This window comes from Pleurodeles waltl, chromosome 8 (genome assembly GCF_031143425.1).
Source record: "Pleurodeles waltl isolate 20211129_DDA chromosome 8, aPleWal1.hap1.20221129, whole genome shotgun sequence".
Lineage (NCBI taxonomy): Eukaryota > Metazoa > Chordata > Amphibia > Caudata > Salamandridae > Pleurodeles > Pleurodeles waltl.
Genome location: NC_090447.1, coordinates 636,424,607 through 636,441,066, shown reverse-complemented (window position 1 = coordinate 636,441,066; position 16,460 = coordinate 636,424,607). Strand labels below are relative to the sequence as shown.

Below are 16,460 nucleotides of genomic sequence, written 5' to 3'. Positions count from 1 at the left end.
AAATGCTGGAGTATGCAGTAGCCTCACTTCCTTCCTCATCACCTGCATTCCTCTTGATTCCCTTCAATCTGGTTCCCTTGCTCTACATTTCTCTGAAACTGCCATCACTAAAGTATCTTACTTCATAACCTTATCCCATCGCAGTCACCTCTCCACTGTTCTCATACGTCTCAATCTCTCTAGCACACTTAACACTACGGATCACCAGATCCACTCTATGTATCACAGGCTTAGCATTGAACTTGATTTCATACTTTCTCTCTGACAATGGTTTTTCAAGCTCTTGGGGTTTCACACTCTCCACTGCAAATAGTTATCACACAAGACTTGTGCTGGACCTTCTCTTCTACCTCCAGGTTTCAGTCACTGGGCTCCTTCACTCACTGACCCTCGTGCATGCATTTGCAGCCTTCGATTTCTCAAATCCCACTTAGAGCAGCATTTACATTTGAATATTACAAAACAGAGAGACTTCTTGCCATTGTCGTTTTTAAAACATCTTCACATTAATATGAAGACTGCTCAATCTTAAGTATGATGACTGCAATACTTTAGCTGGTCAGTAACAGGCTAGTGAACTTACTACACAATTTAAGTTGAGGTCGCAAGTCTGAGGGCAATGATAAATATCAAGCAAAATAGTACGGGCTTCTTGATGATATCAGGGGCAAAAATGATGTTCCGTTCAGGCATGGTGGTATTTTGTAAACTCCTGTTACACTAATCAAACGATGGGATGTGTTGCTGAGTTGCTAAGTAGGGACCACATGTACTTTGCAAACCAAAAAAAAGCATTTTCCCATGTGCAAAACCCTATTTTGTATTTCGGTAACCTGTTATTAAATTGCAAAATGGGTTTGTGACTCACTATTAGGAAGGGGCATGCCAAGGGAGACCCACCTAATTGTGACTCACATAGCGATGTACATCTGTTTTGTGACCAGGAATGCGGTCGCAAAACAATTGCAGTTACCACCAATTTCAAATTAGTAGTAACCCATTTGAAAGCGGGTCTCCAAACAACACTTTCCCCTTTGTGAATGGGGCCCAACATTTTTTCAGAGCAGGCAGTGGTTCAATGGACCACGGCCTACTCTGAAAAAATGAAAAGGAAACTTTTCATTTTTTGTGTAATGCATCCTTTTTTCCTTTAAGGAAAACGGGCTGCATTTGAAAAAATAAAACTGCTTCATTTAAAAAGCAGTCACAGACATGGTGGTCTGCTGACCCCAGCAGGCCACTAGGCCTGTGAGTGTGGCCATTCCCAAATGGGTTGCAAACAGCAACCTGCCTCATGGATATTAATGAGGCAGGTCCATTGAGAACCATTTGGGAATCGTACACAGTGGTAAACACATTGTAGTACATAGCAATTTGTGATTTCCTAATAACGAATCACAAAAATTCACTATTAGGAAATCACAAACCTAAATCTACGTACATCTGGTCCCAGATGCGTTAGACAACTGCAAGTCTGTATTTGGTTGTATACTATTTTGACACTAAGGGCATAGAACAGTTTATCAATGAACAATGAATTTTGCATCGCTCTGCAAATTAATGTATTTAGCTGTCCCCAAACAAACACTGATAAAGCCAATTGTTTTGAAACTAGAGTGTAGTAAAAAGCGTATTACACGTTTTAGTAGCAAATAACACTGACACTACATGAGCAGTTGCATCTTAAGCTTCAGTGTTGTCTTAAGAATTTTTGGGCCACATGCAAGATATATCTTGGGGCCCGCTATTCATAATTTTGTTCCCCAATTTCTGCAAACTGAACCACAGATGGTACCAAAACAAACTTTTTGAAATGGGGTTCACACATAAATAGTTGAAATATGTCTTTCCATGTCCCCCACAGTCTTTAGTATGCCACTGGGCAAAGCAAGAGAGAATCTGAGGTAGAGGTAGGCTGAGAGGAGAGAGGATGAGCTATGGAAACATGATTTCCTAGGGGGCCCATGGGAAGTTGGGGACCCAGGGCAACTGCCTAATTTTCCCATGCCTTAAAACGTCTCTGGCAAGCTTCACTTACAGAAACAACACGTTTCCTCACACAGATAGAAAAGGTAGGGACAGATTTACTAAGACTTTGCACCAGTGCAAAGTTATGCAAAGCATTGCAAAGTCACGAAATAGTACTTTCCATTCAGAGCAAAATGTATTTCCAATGGGCCTTGCCTTGGTTCGAATAGCACTTTCCGCTGCTTTGTGCAAATTTAGGGCAAGGGGCATTATGTGAGTGTGAACTGGGCAGATCACACGAACACTCAAAGTTTTTGATGCAAACTTTGATCTACTATATTGTGAAATGCAGGCCTGGGGCTTTTTCAAGGCCTTCAGAAGGACACAAATGTCTGCATAATAAAACTGTATCAGTCAAGTACTGCTAAGGATGCTAGGTGCCCCGCACCAATGGCTGCCAACTTCGGAGCCGATCTTGGCCTGGCAATTAAGCCTTTATTCCCTCTGACATATCCTCTCAAGGTATCCCTTCGAGCATGATGGAAGCACAACATAACACTCACAGTAATATTTGGACCTTCTTAACCTTTCAAAGGCTTTAAAAAACATTCCTAAGCCTGTGTCATGAAAGGAGCTAAACACTTACTGGCTGTGATCCTCTTGTCCACAGAAAACGAAAATGAACAAATAAAACTAACTCAACCAAGAAGTCTACAGTCCATATTTTCATTTCTTGCTATTCCTAATTAGTGTTAATATTTTAATGTGCCAAATGGAAAGTTTTCTTAGGGCTGGCATCCCCATTATTATCTTTCCCCTGGTAACCTGAAGAAATGGTTTTATTACAGCATATACCTATTGTGTTGAACGTAATAGATAGACATTCTTCCAGTACAAAACCCATTTCAGACATTGGGCACACACTTCTGTGCCACGGTGCAAGGTTGTGCAGGGTGCTAGGCATCCTGTTTGTGTGCCATCACAGGAGATAACATTTGCAGCAGGCGATTTTTCATGCATTTGCTCAGAGCTGTTTTCTTCCTCTGGCAGCTGTGAAGAGTTACACTAAAAATGCATAAATCAGCTCATTAGAGTCTGCAAAACGGAAGTGCAAGCTTCACTTACTTCCATAGAACCTCACCGTATGACAACAAAAGTGCATCCTTTTTCATACACAAACAGGTACCACATGTTAGCCGTAAGGCAAATTTCACTTAATGTGTATACATATATGTGACACCTGTGTGTGTTCACATGCGTAATTTGTGTACTTGTGTATATTTTTGCTGTTAAAGACTGCTGATTCTAATGGTGTGTGGTGGCATGTGATGACGTTAGAAGTGAGCCAAAGCAAAAGTTGGGGAGTGGAAAGTGATGTAGGTTGGGTTGTGAAAAGTGTAGTGAGGGTATAGGTGAGGTGGAGAAGCAACAGTGAGCCATAGAAAGTAAGTGAGTTAGCAAGACGTGTCAATTGAAACTAAAGAGTGAAAATGAAAAATTGGGAGCTGGTGGAAGGCGATGAGACAGTGAGGCAACAAGGGGGTGATTGTGGCAGACTGAACAAAAAGGTCAATAAGCCAAAAGTCAAGCAAGTAGACTTGGAGACCAGACGTAGGAGGGTGATACAAATGTGCACATGAATAGAAAGTGAAGGGCTAGAATAGCTATATGTGTAAACCTCAAGTTGTAGACAGAGTGAGTGATTAAACAAAGAAGAGATGAGTGGGAAAGAAGGTGGTACGGATAAAGCGACAGATGAGATGAAAAAGCACAGAAAGTTAGCAGTTAAAACTTTGTACATATTTCAGCCATTAAACATCATTTACATATCACTTAGACACTAAGGAAAGATATAACAAATGAGGTGCCTTGGGAGGCAGAAGAGGGAATATATGACTATAAATGTACATTTTGTTCATGTGCGATTTATTGTCTTTTTTGTTTGGTATAGAGCTGGAAATTGTGTAAAGTTGGTATATATATATAAATGTATATTGTATGAACGCAGGTAGCATGGTTTCTCTTCATATCAATGACATTAAACTATCAAAACCACTTATTTTGGTTGGTTTTCTACAAGTGGCAAATTGAACCCAGCGGGGCACTTTCCCAGATCACCCGTGCAAAGCCACAGTTTACAACATGCCGCATGCAGTGACTAATTGTATAATACCTGAATTGTGGAGGGCTGTGAACTCCATTTTGGATCTGATCTCGTGCTGCTTCAGGTCGAAAAGCATTGCACCTCACCTATATATTGACAAGAAATACAAGAACATAGTTTTATTATTTACCACAAATAGCCAAAGAAACATTCGCAACAGCCATCCTCTGGCAATATTGTAATATTTTAAATTTAACGGGGAGTACAATTATTTCAGCATTTCAGAAGTAATGTCTCTGTCACAGTAAGGAATCTCATACTCTCATAGCAAACCATTTCTATCGTTTGTACATTGGCTTGTACACTTTTTTAAAAATGTATCTCTAAAAAACTTTATCGCCAATGGCTGGGAGGAGGGGGTATGAGAGTCAAGTGGAAGAGGGATTTTGACGGGTCTTGTTATATCCCTTGAAGCACTCCAAGTATTGTAAAATTAATACAAATGAACCTAAAAAACCCTTAAACTAGTCTTATCTGTGTTTTTAAATTTTCAGTTAAAACACAGTAAACAAAACATTTTTCTAAATGTTATAAATATGTTCATTTGATAATATGCACAAATCTCTTAAACAACATGTTTTGCATTGTCTTCATTCTTCTGTTTATCTACAAGCCTCACACTGAAATTATGATAATCTCCAAAAACAGCACGCTCTCTAAATTCCTCATTCTTTCAACTTCTGTGAGTGCCATCTGCACCTGAAAATCGCTGTCTTTTAATATTACTCACATGGGCATAACTTAAGAAAAAGAGCTGGTTGTTGTTGAGGTTAAGGCCAGGTAGTAGGACTTCTTCTGCTCCTTGTCTCTTTTCGTTGATCCATTTCCTGTACGCCTAAGGAGACACACAAATATTCACTAGAAGCTCTGCTATATATTCAATTGTAAAACTACATTCACTAAAATTAAACATGAACTCCCAAAGAGGTTGATCATTTACTGATGTTGCAGGCAGACATCCTGAGAAAGGAACACTATTTCAACCATGTTCTGAAAACCCTTACGGATATTGAATTAAATATTCACTACTTCACTATTGCATTTCTAATTTTTGTATTCTTATCTGTTGATCTATCTCTGTTTTTATCTCTGCTCCCCATTCTGTTCTTGCTCAACTCTATACATGCAACTGTTTGAGCAAAATAGAAAAGTAGGACATTTTCATAAATTAAACCTCCTTGGCTGATTGCGTCACTCACAGAAGTCATCGTGTCCCATAATGATCGACAGCAGAAAGCAAATTAAGAGGTTTACATTTTGTGTTTGCAACACTTGCTTGAAGCTGTTGTTTGTAAAGCTGCAGAGAAACAATTTGGTAAGCACTGCTACTCATAACATAATGGCCTGACAAGGTAGAGAAAACATGAAGAGAATTCTGAGGATTCATACTGTTTCGGAACATAGCTGCATAAGCAGTACCAGCCATAAGCATGAGTTGTTTCAGAAACAAAAAGTGTTTGTTTTAGATTAAAAATATTTTACTTTTCCAAAGGGCCAAAGGGCAACTCTACTGCCTATTCTATTTTTTGCTAGAATTTACACTCATATTGTGCATGTGCAGGAGCGGAAATTTTAATGATGATTTTATTAATCAATAATGTACTGATCATTCATGAATTAATATGTGAAAAACAGGACACTTTTGTAAATGGCCACCATAATTCATTTTGTTTTCTACTTAAGCTAACTTTAACTACATTTGTAGTTGTTTTCCAATGCTTACTTAGGAGAGTGTGATTAATAGCTAATAGACATGTAGACAGCTACCCCTAGTGGGTTTTTGTGTTATGTCTCACAAGGTCAGATTTATTAGGTCAATGCTTGAGTTTGACTGTCCTATTGTTTAGAATTGCCAGCAAAATCTGGTTTCTTCCTCGAGGGTGGAAGTAGATGGATACTTTATAAGATGTTTCTTCCTGAGCCTAAGATGAGGACGAAATGGAACAATGGATCCACAGATGTGACGGAACTGAAGAAGAAATTGTTATAAATTGAGCCTAGCTAATAATTACATAAATGTAATCCTAACAAATGAAAATTCAATTTTAGTTATCTGACTTGAATTTAATTGGCTGAATCGTATAACACCCCAAGTCTTGACCAATCATACGTTTTGTAGGAATTAATATAATGTTCAGTCACCTATTCTTCGTTCATTGTTCTTGGGTTAGCAGTTGATGCAGACCAGACTTTAAGAGATCTTCCAGTGATATATCGGTCATGTAGGCTTGAGGCATCGTTTTACTGATGGTGTCCCCTTGCTGAAGCAATCTGCATGTTGTTGTTCTATGGGTAATGTATAAATTGTGTATTATTATATGTGTCTTTTGTTTTACAGGTACCAGCTGCAACTCACAAATTAATTGTGCATAATGATATTATTTTTGTTATAACCCGAGTTAGTATATTTTTATAAATTTGTGTTTCTATATTCTTTTTATATGAAGCCCAACATGTTAATGCTAATTAGTGGTTAGTGAGGGAATTTGTCTTTACATGCTCATGATTTATATTGACATTCTTGATCTCTTGCTCAAATGTATTTCATTTCACTTTTACAAATATTAGTGTTATTAAGTTGTGTTATAATAGGTACATTAATTTGTTTACTTGCTTTGATTAAACTCAGATATATAAGGTATTCTAATCAGCTGTTTATGATTCTATATGCTTATCATTTATGTTTGAGAATTATTTTCGTGACTTTAGCGTTGTTAATATAGGGAAATACATTTATAGTCCTTCTGTGGTTATTGCGTAGTGATTAGATTATTGCTTTCTTGTTAATTGATGATTATTATGACATACATCCTTGACATGCCCTCAAATCTATGTTGTGTTGATCCATTGGCCTAAGGTGCGAAATCCACTATTTAGTTTGAGGTAATAGCTGGAAATTCTGGGCGCTGTAGCACATGTGATGAAACTCATCCTGACGTGAATTGGAATTTTGAGGCTGTGACTGCAGTATTTCACAAACAAAGAGTTGCTGTAGCTAACAGTAAGCTACAAGAGCACACATTGGTAATTATCTTAGCAAATGAGACAAACTGGTTCTAATATACAATTTACATCTTTTAACAATGAAATCCCACAGTCTGAGTACATTTCACTTTCAGCCATTATCAATGACTGTCATTCGATATGAAAGCATGTTAATAGCTTGAACATCACAGGCTTCATTTGTAGTAACAAAGCTTGTGCCTAGACATAGGCAGGCGCACCATTATGTGAACACTAGTGTACCTTTGTGAAATGTGAATCGTGACTGATGTGGAGCCCTGCCAGTGGGAATCTTCCCTGACTTGGGGTCCATCCAGGCATTGCTTAGTGTGAATCAACTAACTTGAAAGCAGTGGCAGATAATGGGGTGCCTTGAGGATGGCCTCAGTCTTAGAAGTAAAAGAGGCCACATATGCCCTCAAGTAGGGTGCCATTGATGTCCCCAATTAACATTGTTGAATAAAATTCATGGCCACCCTCAGCCAGCAGTAGCATTTGCTGCAGCTCTAGGTCAAAACAAAAAAAACTGACTACTTGGCAACTTGTCCCAACACCCTCTCAGGAAATGTTAGCTTTTATGATTTCTCTCTACTCGATCTAACTAACATATTGTTTGGAACAAGTTTACTGAGGGACATTAAAACAATGGAAAGATGTGAGCTCCAATGAAGAAAATGAAGTGGTTTAGGGTTAAGAATGGCTGATGTAAGTCCTCTGCTCTAACATCCGAATGTTTGTCTTTCAGTTTCTACCTTTTAAATTTAGAACATTTTATCACCAGCAACATCACACATTTTGGCTTATTTTAAAACTATAAAAGTATACATAATAAATAGAAAAAAAATATATAGTAAAATCAGAGTTTGTAAGTAGTGCCATCTCAGCACCACCCCAAAGCTCCACCCCATAAATGGCTCTTGTGATAGCAGTGGTGCTATAAACCTCTAAAGCAGGTGTTATTGGTCCGCTAAATGTGGCCCTATAGTACCTGCACATGGTCGATGCCTGCTGGTGATGAATAACCCTACTTTTTCCTACCTGCGGGCTCCAGGACATGGTGTCAGCCAGATAGTCAAAGCACATTACTCGCTCCAGGGGAACCTTACTCTGCCCCTAAAGAACGATGAGAAAACAGTGCCATGAACTTGGTCTGGAGGGTTGACCTCAAGACCCCTTGAGGTGAAGAATGTTGAAAAGATATCCAGCAAGGATTGGAGACCGGATGGTGTTCTTCAAGTACGGAGCGTGTTGTCTGCAAACATGAGGATTGGACAACTGATTCCTAGGGACTTAGGGGCATTGTTTCTGCACTGGGCCAAACAGCCTGCAGCTCCATTGATGTATAAGCTGAATAGCTTCGGGGCCAGCCACCACCCTTGTCTAACTCTCTGGTTGATCATTATCCTAGATGTAAGGTCTTAACCCGAGTTCCACTTGACTTGGTCATAGGTGTCAGTGTGTAGAATCTTAAAGATCCTTAGTAAATCAGTAGGAATCCCATATGAGTCCAGAGTCTGCCAAAGGTTATCCCTGGGGATCAAATAAAATGCCACACTGAGATCAATAAAGGCGACATAGAGATGGTCCCTTTTCATAATGATAATTCCAACAAATCGTACTAAATCAAAACACCTGGTCCAGGGTACTGACCCCAAAACTGAAATCAGCTTGACAATCTGAAATGATTTGGTTCTCCATCATCCATGATGGACTTTTCATAGCTAAGCATGTGATTTCCTTTTCACAATTTTCCAAGTGTTAAGATTTTAAATGCATTTTGCCTTCATGCAGTACCTTGAAAGATTCTCGCAGCCCACCATTATCTGCAATGTTTTCTGCCAGAGTCCTCTTCCCCTTTACCTAGGAGGATGAGAATAAAATGGATTAGCAATTGAATCAAAACTATCTTGAGAAATAGTCCAGTTTAGGAATTCACACACTGTAAAAGTCAAGAGAGTAGAATGTAGGCATTCTGCAAATGTGAATTGTAGGATGCCTCACAAGCCTTCATGACTGCTTTTGCAAGCACTGTAACGAAATTGCGAATGGAATCCCTGTCTCTCATTATTACAAATTCAACATATGCTGCTGAATGGCATTTTTGCCCCGTGAAGTATTAGAACATCCCTAGCAGCTTCAATTCCAGGTCATATGGTAGATGTTACACCAAACTGTATCAGTAATGCAACCTGAGATTAGTATGTCAGGTACTTCATACTAAGATTGAGATGGTATTACATTTCTTATGCACTAACTGACAAGGAATGGCATATTTATGATAGAGAAGAACATATTTCCACTTTTCTCTTAACTGTGCTATTTGAGGGTTGACTAATCAAACTGGCCTTGCGAAAAAAAAAAGTGGCTCAAGTTTCTAGGCTCCACCCCCTCTATGAGATAGAACAGTGGTTCCCAACCTGTGGTCCGGGGACACCTAGGGGTCCGCGAAGCCTTCTCAGGGGGTCCACGACTGCTTAGAAAATTAAAAAATATTAACAAATTTTGACAAATTAGGTCCCCAGCTTCCAGTAATCACTCAGGAGTGGGTCCCCGTATTCAAATAATGATTCAGTGGGGGTCCCTGGGAGCCATTAATGTTAAACTGGGGCTCCACATAAATCAAAAGGTTGGGAACCACTGAGATAGAACACACCTGCCTGTTCCCATCTCATACAATTCTGGATAGCCAAGAGGCAAAAGCATCTAGTTGATTATTTCATGTTGACAGGGTAGAATTTATATGTGGAAATAATTTATATCAAATCCAAATCATAAATTTCAATAGTTTATGTTAGATGGTACATTTAATAGTTCAGTGCTACATCTGAAAAACAGTCTAATTTCCTACTCCATTTTTATTTTCAAATCTGAATCTTCACAGTCTAATACTAACTATGGCATTCAAATGTAAATGTTCAACACATTCTAGAGAATGTAGAAGTTCATAGAAGACACCTATTGATTTGACAAGAAATTGGGCCTATTCTTTACATATTGGTTATGAATGATAAATACTAAAACACATTTCTAGGAATAAAAACATATACATAGACTGATATTAACTACAGCACAGTACATTGATAATTTGTTTGATAACTGTAGATATGATTTATCTAGATAATTTGAATGAGCTGCAGGTCAGATTCACAAAACAAGGTAGTTAGTCCCGACAAAACAAACGTTACAGGGACGTTATAGTTAGGCCCACATTTTAAACGTAGGAAACCATAAAAATTCACCAGTGAGAGTGTCTGTCTTGGTATTAGAGTGGGTGCATCAATGTCTTAGTAGGTGCATCAGTGTCTGTGTGGGTCTGTGAATGGGTGCATGAGGGTTTCAGTGGGTCTGTGAGTGGGTGTGTGAGATTGTGAGTGGGTCTGTGAGCATCAGTGTCTTAGTGGGTGTGTCAGTGTGGGTCTGTGAGTGGGTGCATGAGGGTCTCAGTGGGTCTGTGAGTGGGTGTGTGAGAGTGTGAATAGGTCTGTGAGTAGGTGTGTCAGTGTGAGTGAGTCTGTGAGTGGGTGAATGAGGGTCTGGGTGGGGCTGTGAGTGGGTTCACGAGGGTCTGAGTGGGTCTGTGAGTGGGTGTGTGAGTGTCTGAGTGGGTCTGTGAATGGGTGCATGAGTGGGGGAATGAAACTGAAAAAGAGAGTGAGTGAGAGAGATAGAGAGTTTTTTAGGCTTTGGTGAATGATTTACTTGCAATGAATTATTTCTGGGTAAATTAAAAAGAAAAATATATTTGTCAATTAAAAAGAGTGAGATCGCCTTTCATTATGATCCTTAAACTTCTAAAGCTGAAAAGAACTTAAAGAAGAGAAAAGCCTAGAGACACGCCTGAACTACAACCCTAAACTTTCAGTGTAAGGGTCTGAGACTCTAACCATTATGTCACAGGTGACTGCTTAGTGGAGACCATTGCAATGACTATCTCTCTCTCTTCCATCCCTTTATGGGACGGATAAGAGAAAGAGAGAGTGACAGGACCGATGGGGGAGCCTCAAGCCCCGCGGTCCCAGCCTGCTCCCCACGTCCTGCAGGAGCCAGTGTTGCTCCCACAAGCTGGGACCTGCTTTAAATAGCAGCTCCCTGCTTGCGGAAGCAATGTTTTCATCTGTTTCCCTCTTCATTGTTTTATTGAAGCCCCAGGGGTGGTTCCTGGGGCTATGGAGGAGTCGACCCCCGGTTATATTTGGTGAAAGCCCTGGGAGGTGTTTGTCCCTGGGGTTCAGGGGGTCTGGCAGCCCCCTTTATATTGGTGAAAGGCCTGGGGAGACGGTGGTCCCCGGTGCTGTGGGGGGGGGGGGCAGGCACCCCTCTTATATATGGTAGAAGCCTCAGGGATGTGGTGGTACCCGGGGCTGCAGGGCTGTGGGGGGCCAGGTGCCCCGTTATATTTGGTGAAAGCCCTGGGGAGGTGGTGGTCCTGAGGCTGTGGAGGGGGGGCGGAGCCCCTGTTATATTTAGTAAAAGCCCCAGGGAGGTGGTGGTCCCCAGGGCTGCGGGGGGCCAGGTGGCACTCCTGCATGGAAATGGCAATTCCCCAATGACTTAGCCCACCTGTGGGCTTCAGTTAAACAAGCACTGGAGTCCACCCTTGTGTTTTTTTTACATTTCCGCCGGATCAGCAACGAATCGCAGCAAACAATTACAAAAATATATATATTTTTTACCTCTAGAGGGGTCCTTCTGGGATCACGGCATCAGAGCTAAGGGGTCAGGGTGTCCCTACTCTGGCCCCTTTTTTAAACTTTTTTTTCTGGGACTTGGCTGAAGCCAAGTTCCAACATGGCTGCCAACACTTCCTTATTGAAGTGTTGGCAGCCAATCAGATCTCAGCCTGAGATCAGGAGTGGTTGCGGAGCCTACGCGTCCCTAAAGATACAAATCTGGATTTTCTTTAATATCTCAAAAACAAACTACTGAACAGATTTACACTAAATAATAAAAAGGCCTCTTTCTGGACCAAGAGCTAACTTTCTACCAAATTTGGTATAATTCTGTGCAGTGGTTCGGTACGCTATTACTTATCAAAAAACCTATGAAAAAATAAATGGGGAAAAAGCGATTTGGAACCCCCCTTTTCTCAGCCCCTGCTTGATCGATCACACTGAAACTTTCCAGACAGCAGCTGAATTGAGCATGGTATTTTCTTGGAATCATGAAGATTCATCAAACGGCACCAAATTTATTACCAAAACAAAAAAAAGCTTTTTCTACAGAAACTAGGTCCTTGCTATAACTCCCTATTGGCGACTGCGACTAGGTACTGCACACATGTATATATATATATATATATATATATATATATATATGGAAAATGTCACTTACCCAGTGTACATCTGTTCGTGGCATTAGTCGCTGCAGATTCACATGCTGTGCACATCCCGCCATCTGGTGTTGGGCTCGGAGTGCTACAAGTTGTTTTTCTTCAAAGAAGTCTTTTCGAGTCACGAGATCGAGGGACTCCTCCCATTTCGGCTCCATTGCGCATGGGCGTCGACTCCATCTTAGATTGTTTTCCCCGCAGAGGGTGAGGTAGGAGTTGTGTATGCTAGTAATAGTGCCCATGCAATGGAGTGAATAAGTCTGTACATAATGTAGTTTAACCCCTTAGCTGCTGGGCCTTTTCCCCCCCAGTGCTGAGCCCTTTTTTGGCTATTTGGGGTACTTCGCGCTTAGGGCTGCATAACTTTTTGTCCACATAAGCTAACCACGCCAAATTTGCGTCCTTTTTTTCCAACATCCTAGGGATTCTAATGGTACCCAGAGTTTGTGGTTTACCCTGGAGGAGACCAAGAAAATAGCCAAAATACAGTGAAAATTTAGTTTTTTCCCAAAAAATGGGAAAAAAGGGCCGCCGAAGAAGGCTTGTGGTTTTTTCCCTGAAAATGCCATCAACAAAGGGTTTCTGGTGCTGAAATCACTATCTCCCCACCTTTCAGGAACGGGCAGACTTGAATCAGAAAACCACATTTTCCAACACAAATTTGGCATTTTACTGGGACATACCCCATTTTTACTATTTTTGGTGCTTTCAACCTCCTTCCAGTTAGTGACAGGAATGGGTGTGAAACCAATGCTGGATCCCGGAAAGCTAAACATTTCTGAAAACTAGACAAAATTCTGAATTCAGCAAGGGGTCATTTGTGTAGATCCTACAAGGTTTTCCTACAGAAAATAACAGCTGAAATAAAAAAATATTGAAATTGAGCTGAAAACAACAGCCATTTTTCTTTATGTTTTACTCTGTAACTTTTTCCTGCGATGTCAGATTTCTGAAAGCAATATACCGTTTTGTCTGCTGGACTCTTCTGGTTGCGTGGATATAAAGGGCTTATAGGTTCATCAAGAACCCTAGGTACCCAGAGCCAATAAATGAGGTGCACCCTGCAGTTGGTTTTCATTCTATACTGGGTATACAGCAATTCATTTGCTGAAATATGAGGAGTGAAAAAGAGGTATCAAGAAAACCTTTGCATTTCCAAAATGGGATCAAGATAAGGTTTTGAGGAGCAGTGGTTATTTGCACATCTTTGAATTCCGAGGTGCCCATACTAGCATGTGAATTGCAGGGCATTTCTCAAATAGACGTCTTTTTTACACACTCTCTTATATTTGGAAGGAAAAAATGTAGAGAAAGATAAGGGGCAATAACACTTGTTTTGCTATTCTATGTTCCCCCAAGTCTCCCGAAAAAAATGATACCTCACTTGTGTGGGTAGGCCTAGCGCCCGCGACAGGAAATGCCCCAAAACACAACGTGGACACATCCCATTTTTTCACAAAATACAGAGCTGTTTTTTTGCAAAGTGCCTACCTGTGGATTATGGCCTCTAGCTCAGCCGGCACATAGGGAAACCTACCAAACCTGTACATTTTTGAAAACTAGAGACCTAGGGGAATCCAAGATGGGGTGACTCGCAGGGCTCTGACCAGGTTCTGTTACCCAGAATCCTTTGCAAACCTCAAAAAGTGGCTAAAAAAACAAGTTTTCCTCACATTTCGGTGACAGAAAGTTCTGGAATCTGAGAGGAGCCTCAAATTTCCTTCCACCCAGCGTCCCCCCAAGTCTCCCGATAAAAATGATACCTCACTTGTGTGGGTAGGCCTAGCGCCCGCGACAGGAAATGCCCCAAAACACAACGTGGACACATCACAGAAAACAGAACTGTTTTTTGCAAAGTGCCTACCTGTAGATTTTGGCCTCTAGCTCAGCCGGCACCTAGGGAAACCTACCAAACCTGTACATTTTTGAAAACTAGAGACCTAGGGGAATCCAAGATGGGGTGACTCGCGGGGCTCTGACCAGGTTCTGTTACCCAGAATCCTTTGCAAACCTCAAAAAGTGGCTAAAAAAATAAGTTTTCCTCACATTTCGGTGACAGAAAGTTCTGGAATCGGAGAGGAGCCTCAAATTTCCTTCCACCCAGCGTCCCCCCAAGTCTCCCGATAAAAATGATACCTCACTTGTGTGGGTAGGCCTAGCGCCCGCAACAGGAAATGCCCCAAAACACAACGTGGACACATCACAGAAAACAGAGCTGTTTTTTGCAAAGTGCCTACCTGTAGATTTTGGCCTCTAGCTCAGCCGGCACCTAGGGAAACCTACCAAACCTGTACATTTTTGAAAACTAGAGACCTAGGGGAATCCAAGATGGGGTGACTCGCGGGGCTCTGACCAGGTTCTGTTACCCAGAATCCTTTGCAAACCTCAAAAAGTGGCTAAAAAAACAAGTTTTCCTCACATTTCGGTGACAGAAAGTTCTGGAATCGGAGAGGAGCCTCAAATTTCCTTCCACCCAGCGTCCCCCCGAGTCTCCCGATAAAAATGATACCTCACTTGTGTGGGTAGGCCTAGCGCCAGCGACAGGAAATGCCCCAAAACACAACGTGGACACATCACAGAAAACAGAGCTGTTTTTTGCAAAGTGCCTACCTGTAGATTTTGGCCTCTAGCTCAGCCGGCACCTAGGGAAACCTACCAAACCTGTACATTTTTGAAAACTAGAGACCTAGGGGAATCCAAGATGGGGTGACTCGCGGGGCTCGGACCAGGTTCTGTTACCCAGAATCCTTTGCAAACCTCAAAAAGTGGCTAAAAAAACAAGTTTTCCTCACATTTCGGTGACAGAAAGTTCTGGAATCGGAGAGGAGCCTCAAATTTCCTTCCACCCAGCGTCCCCCCAAGTCTCCCGATAAAAATGATACCTCACTTGTGTGGGTAGGCCTAGCGCCCGCGACAGGAAAGGCCCCAAAACACAACGTGGACACATCACAGAAAACAGAGCTGTTTTTTGCAAAGTGCCTACCTGTAGATTTTGGCCTCTAGCTCAGCCGGCACCTAGGGAAACCTACCAAACCTGTGCATTTCTGAAAACTAGAGACCTAGGGGAATCCAAGGAGGGGTGACTTGCGGGGCTCGGACCAGGTTCTGTTACCCAGAATCCTTTGCAAACCTCAAAAAGTGGCTAAAAAAACAAGTTTTCCTCACATTTCGGTGACAGAAAGTTCTGGAATCTGAGAGGAGCCACAAATTTCCTTCCACCCAGCGTTCCCCCAAGCCTCCCGATAAAAATGATACCTCACTTGTGTGGTTAGGCATGGTGCCTGCGACAGGAATAGATCACACAACGGTCAATGTTGGTCCTTACGTGAGGCAGCTGTTGACCCTGGGGTGATCCATTCCTGACACAGACACTAGGTGTAGGCACTCAAGTGGGGTAGTGTTTTTATCAGGACAGGTGAGGAGTCACTGGGTGGTAGGAATATTGTGGATCCCAGCATATTCCTGTAGTTTGTGTGACAGAAATGCGAGAAACATTTAGTTTTTTTTCAACATTTCAGCTTTGCAGGGTATTCTGGGTAAGAAAACTTTGGGGAAGCCACACAAGTCACACCTCTGTGGACTCCCCCGAATGTCTAGTTTCCAGAAATGTTTGGGTTTAGTGTGTTTCTCTATATGGCCGCCGAATCCAGGACCAAAAACACAGGTGCCTGCCTTACAAAACCAGTTTGTTTTGCCATGGATAATTTTGATGTCTCCACAATATGATTTGGGTGGTGGAATTTGGGGCTGAACTAAATTGGGGAGCTCCCAAGAGAGCACTCTCTCTCTGCTTGCCGCCACATTCACCTGCTCTCTGGGTTGACCTAACCCACTATTACCCAGTTGCACAAACAGCTTGCGAAGGGACAGCAGGACTGTCCTCATCACCTCCCTCATAATGTACTGGAAGAGGAGTTATCGAATGGGACTCCTCTGACTGAAAAATCACTCCCAGAGTCTGCGCCATTGTCCTATCCCTCAGATGCTGTCTCAGTA

At 41.6% G+C, this 16,460-nt stretch overlaps 1 protein-coding gene across 1 annotated transcript in view; it reads right to left on the bottom strand.

The window, feature by feature from the left end:
- Positions 1–16,460, bottom strand: part of PHEX (phosphate regulating endopeptidase X-linked) — a 1,559,577-nt gene that overhangs the window by 46,513 nt on the left and 1,496,604 nt on the right. The window contains exons 19-21 of the mRNA XM_069204739.1: positions 8,930–8,995; positions 4,863–4,967; positions 4,142–4,218 (exon numbers count right to left, since the gene is read on the bottom strand). Of these exons, the coding sequence (XP_069060840.1) occupies positions 4,142–4,218; positions 4,863–4,967; positions 8,930–8,995 (248 nt within the window). The remainder of the gene's footprint in view (positions 1–4,141; positions 4,219–4,862; positions 4,968–8,929; positions 8,996–16,460) is intronic.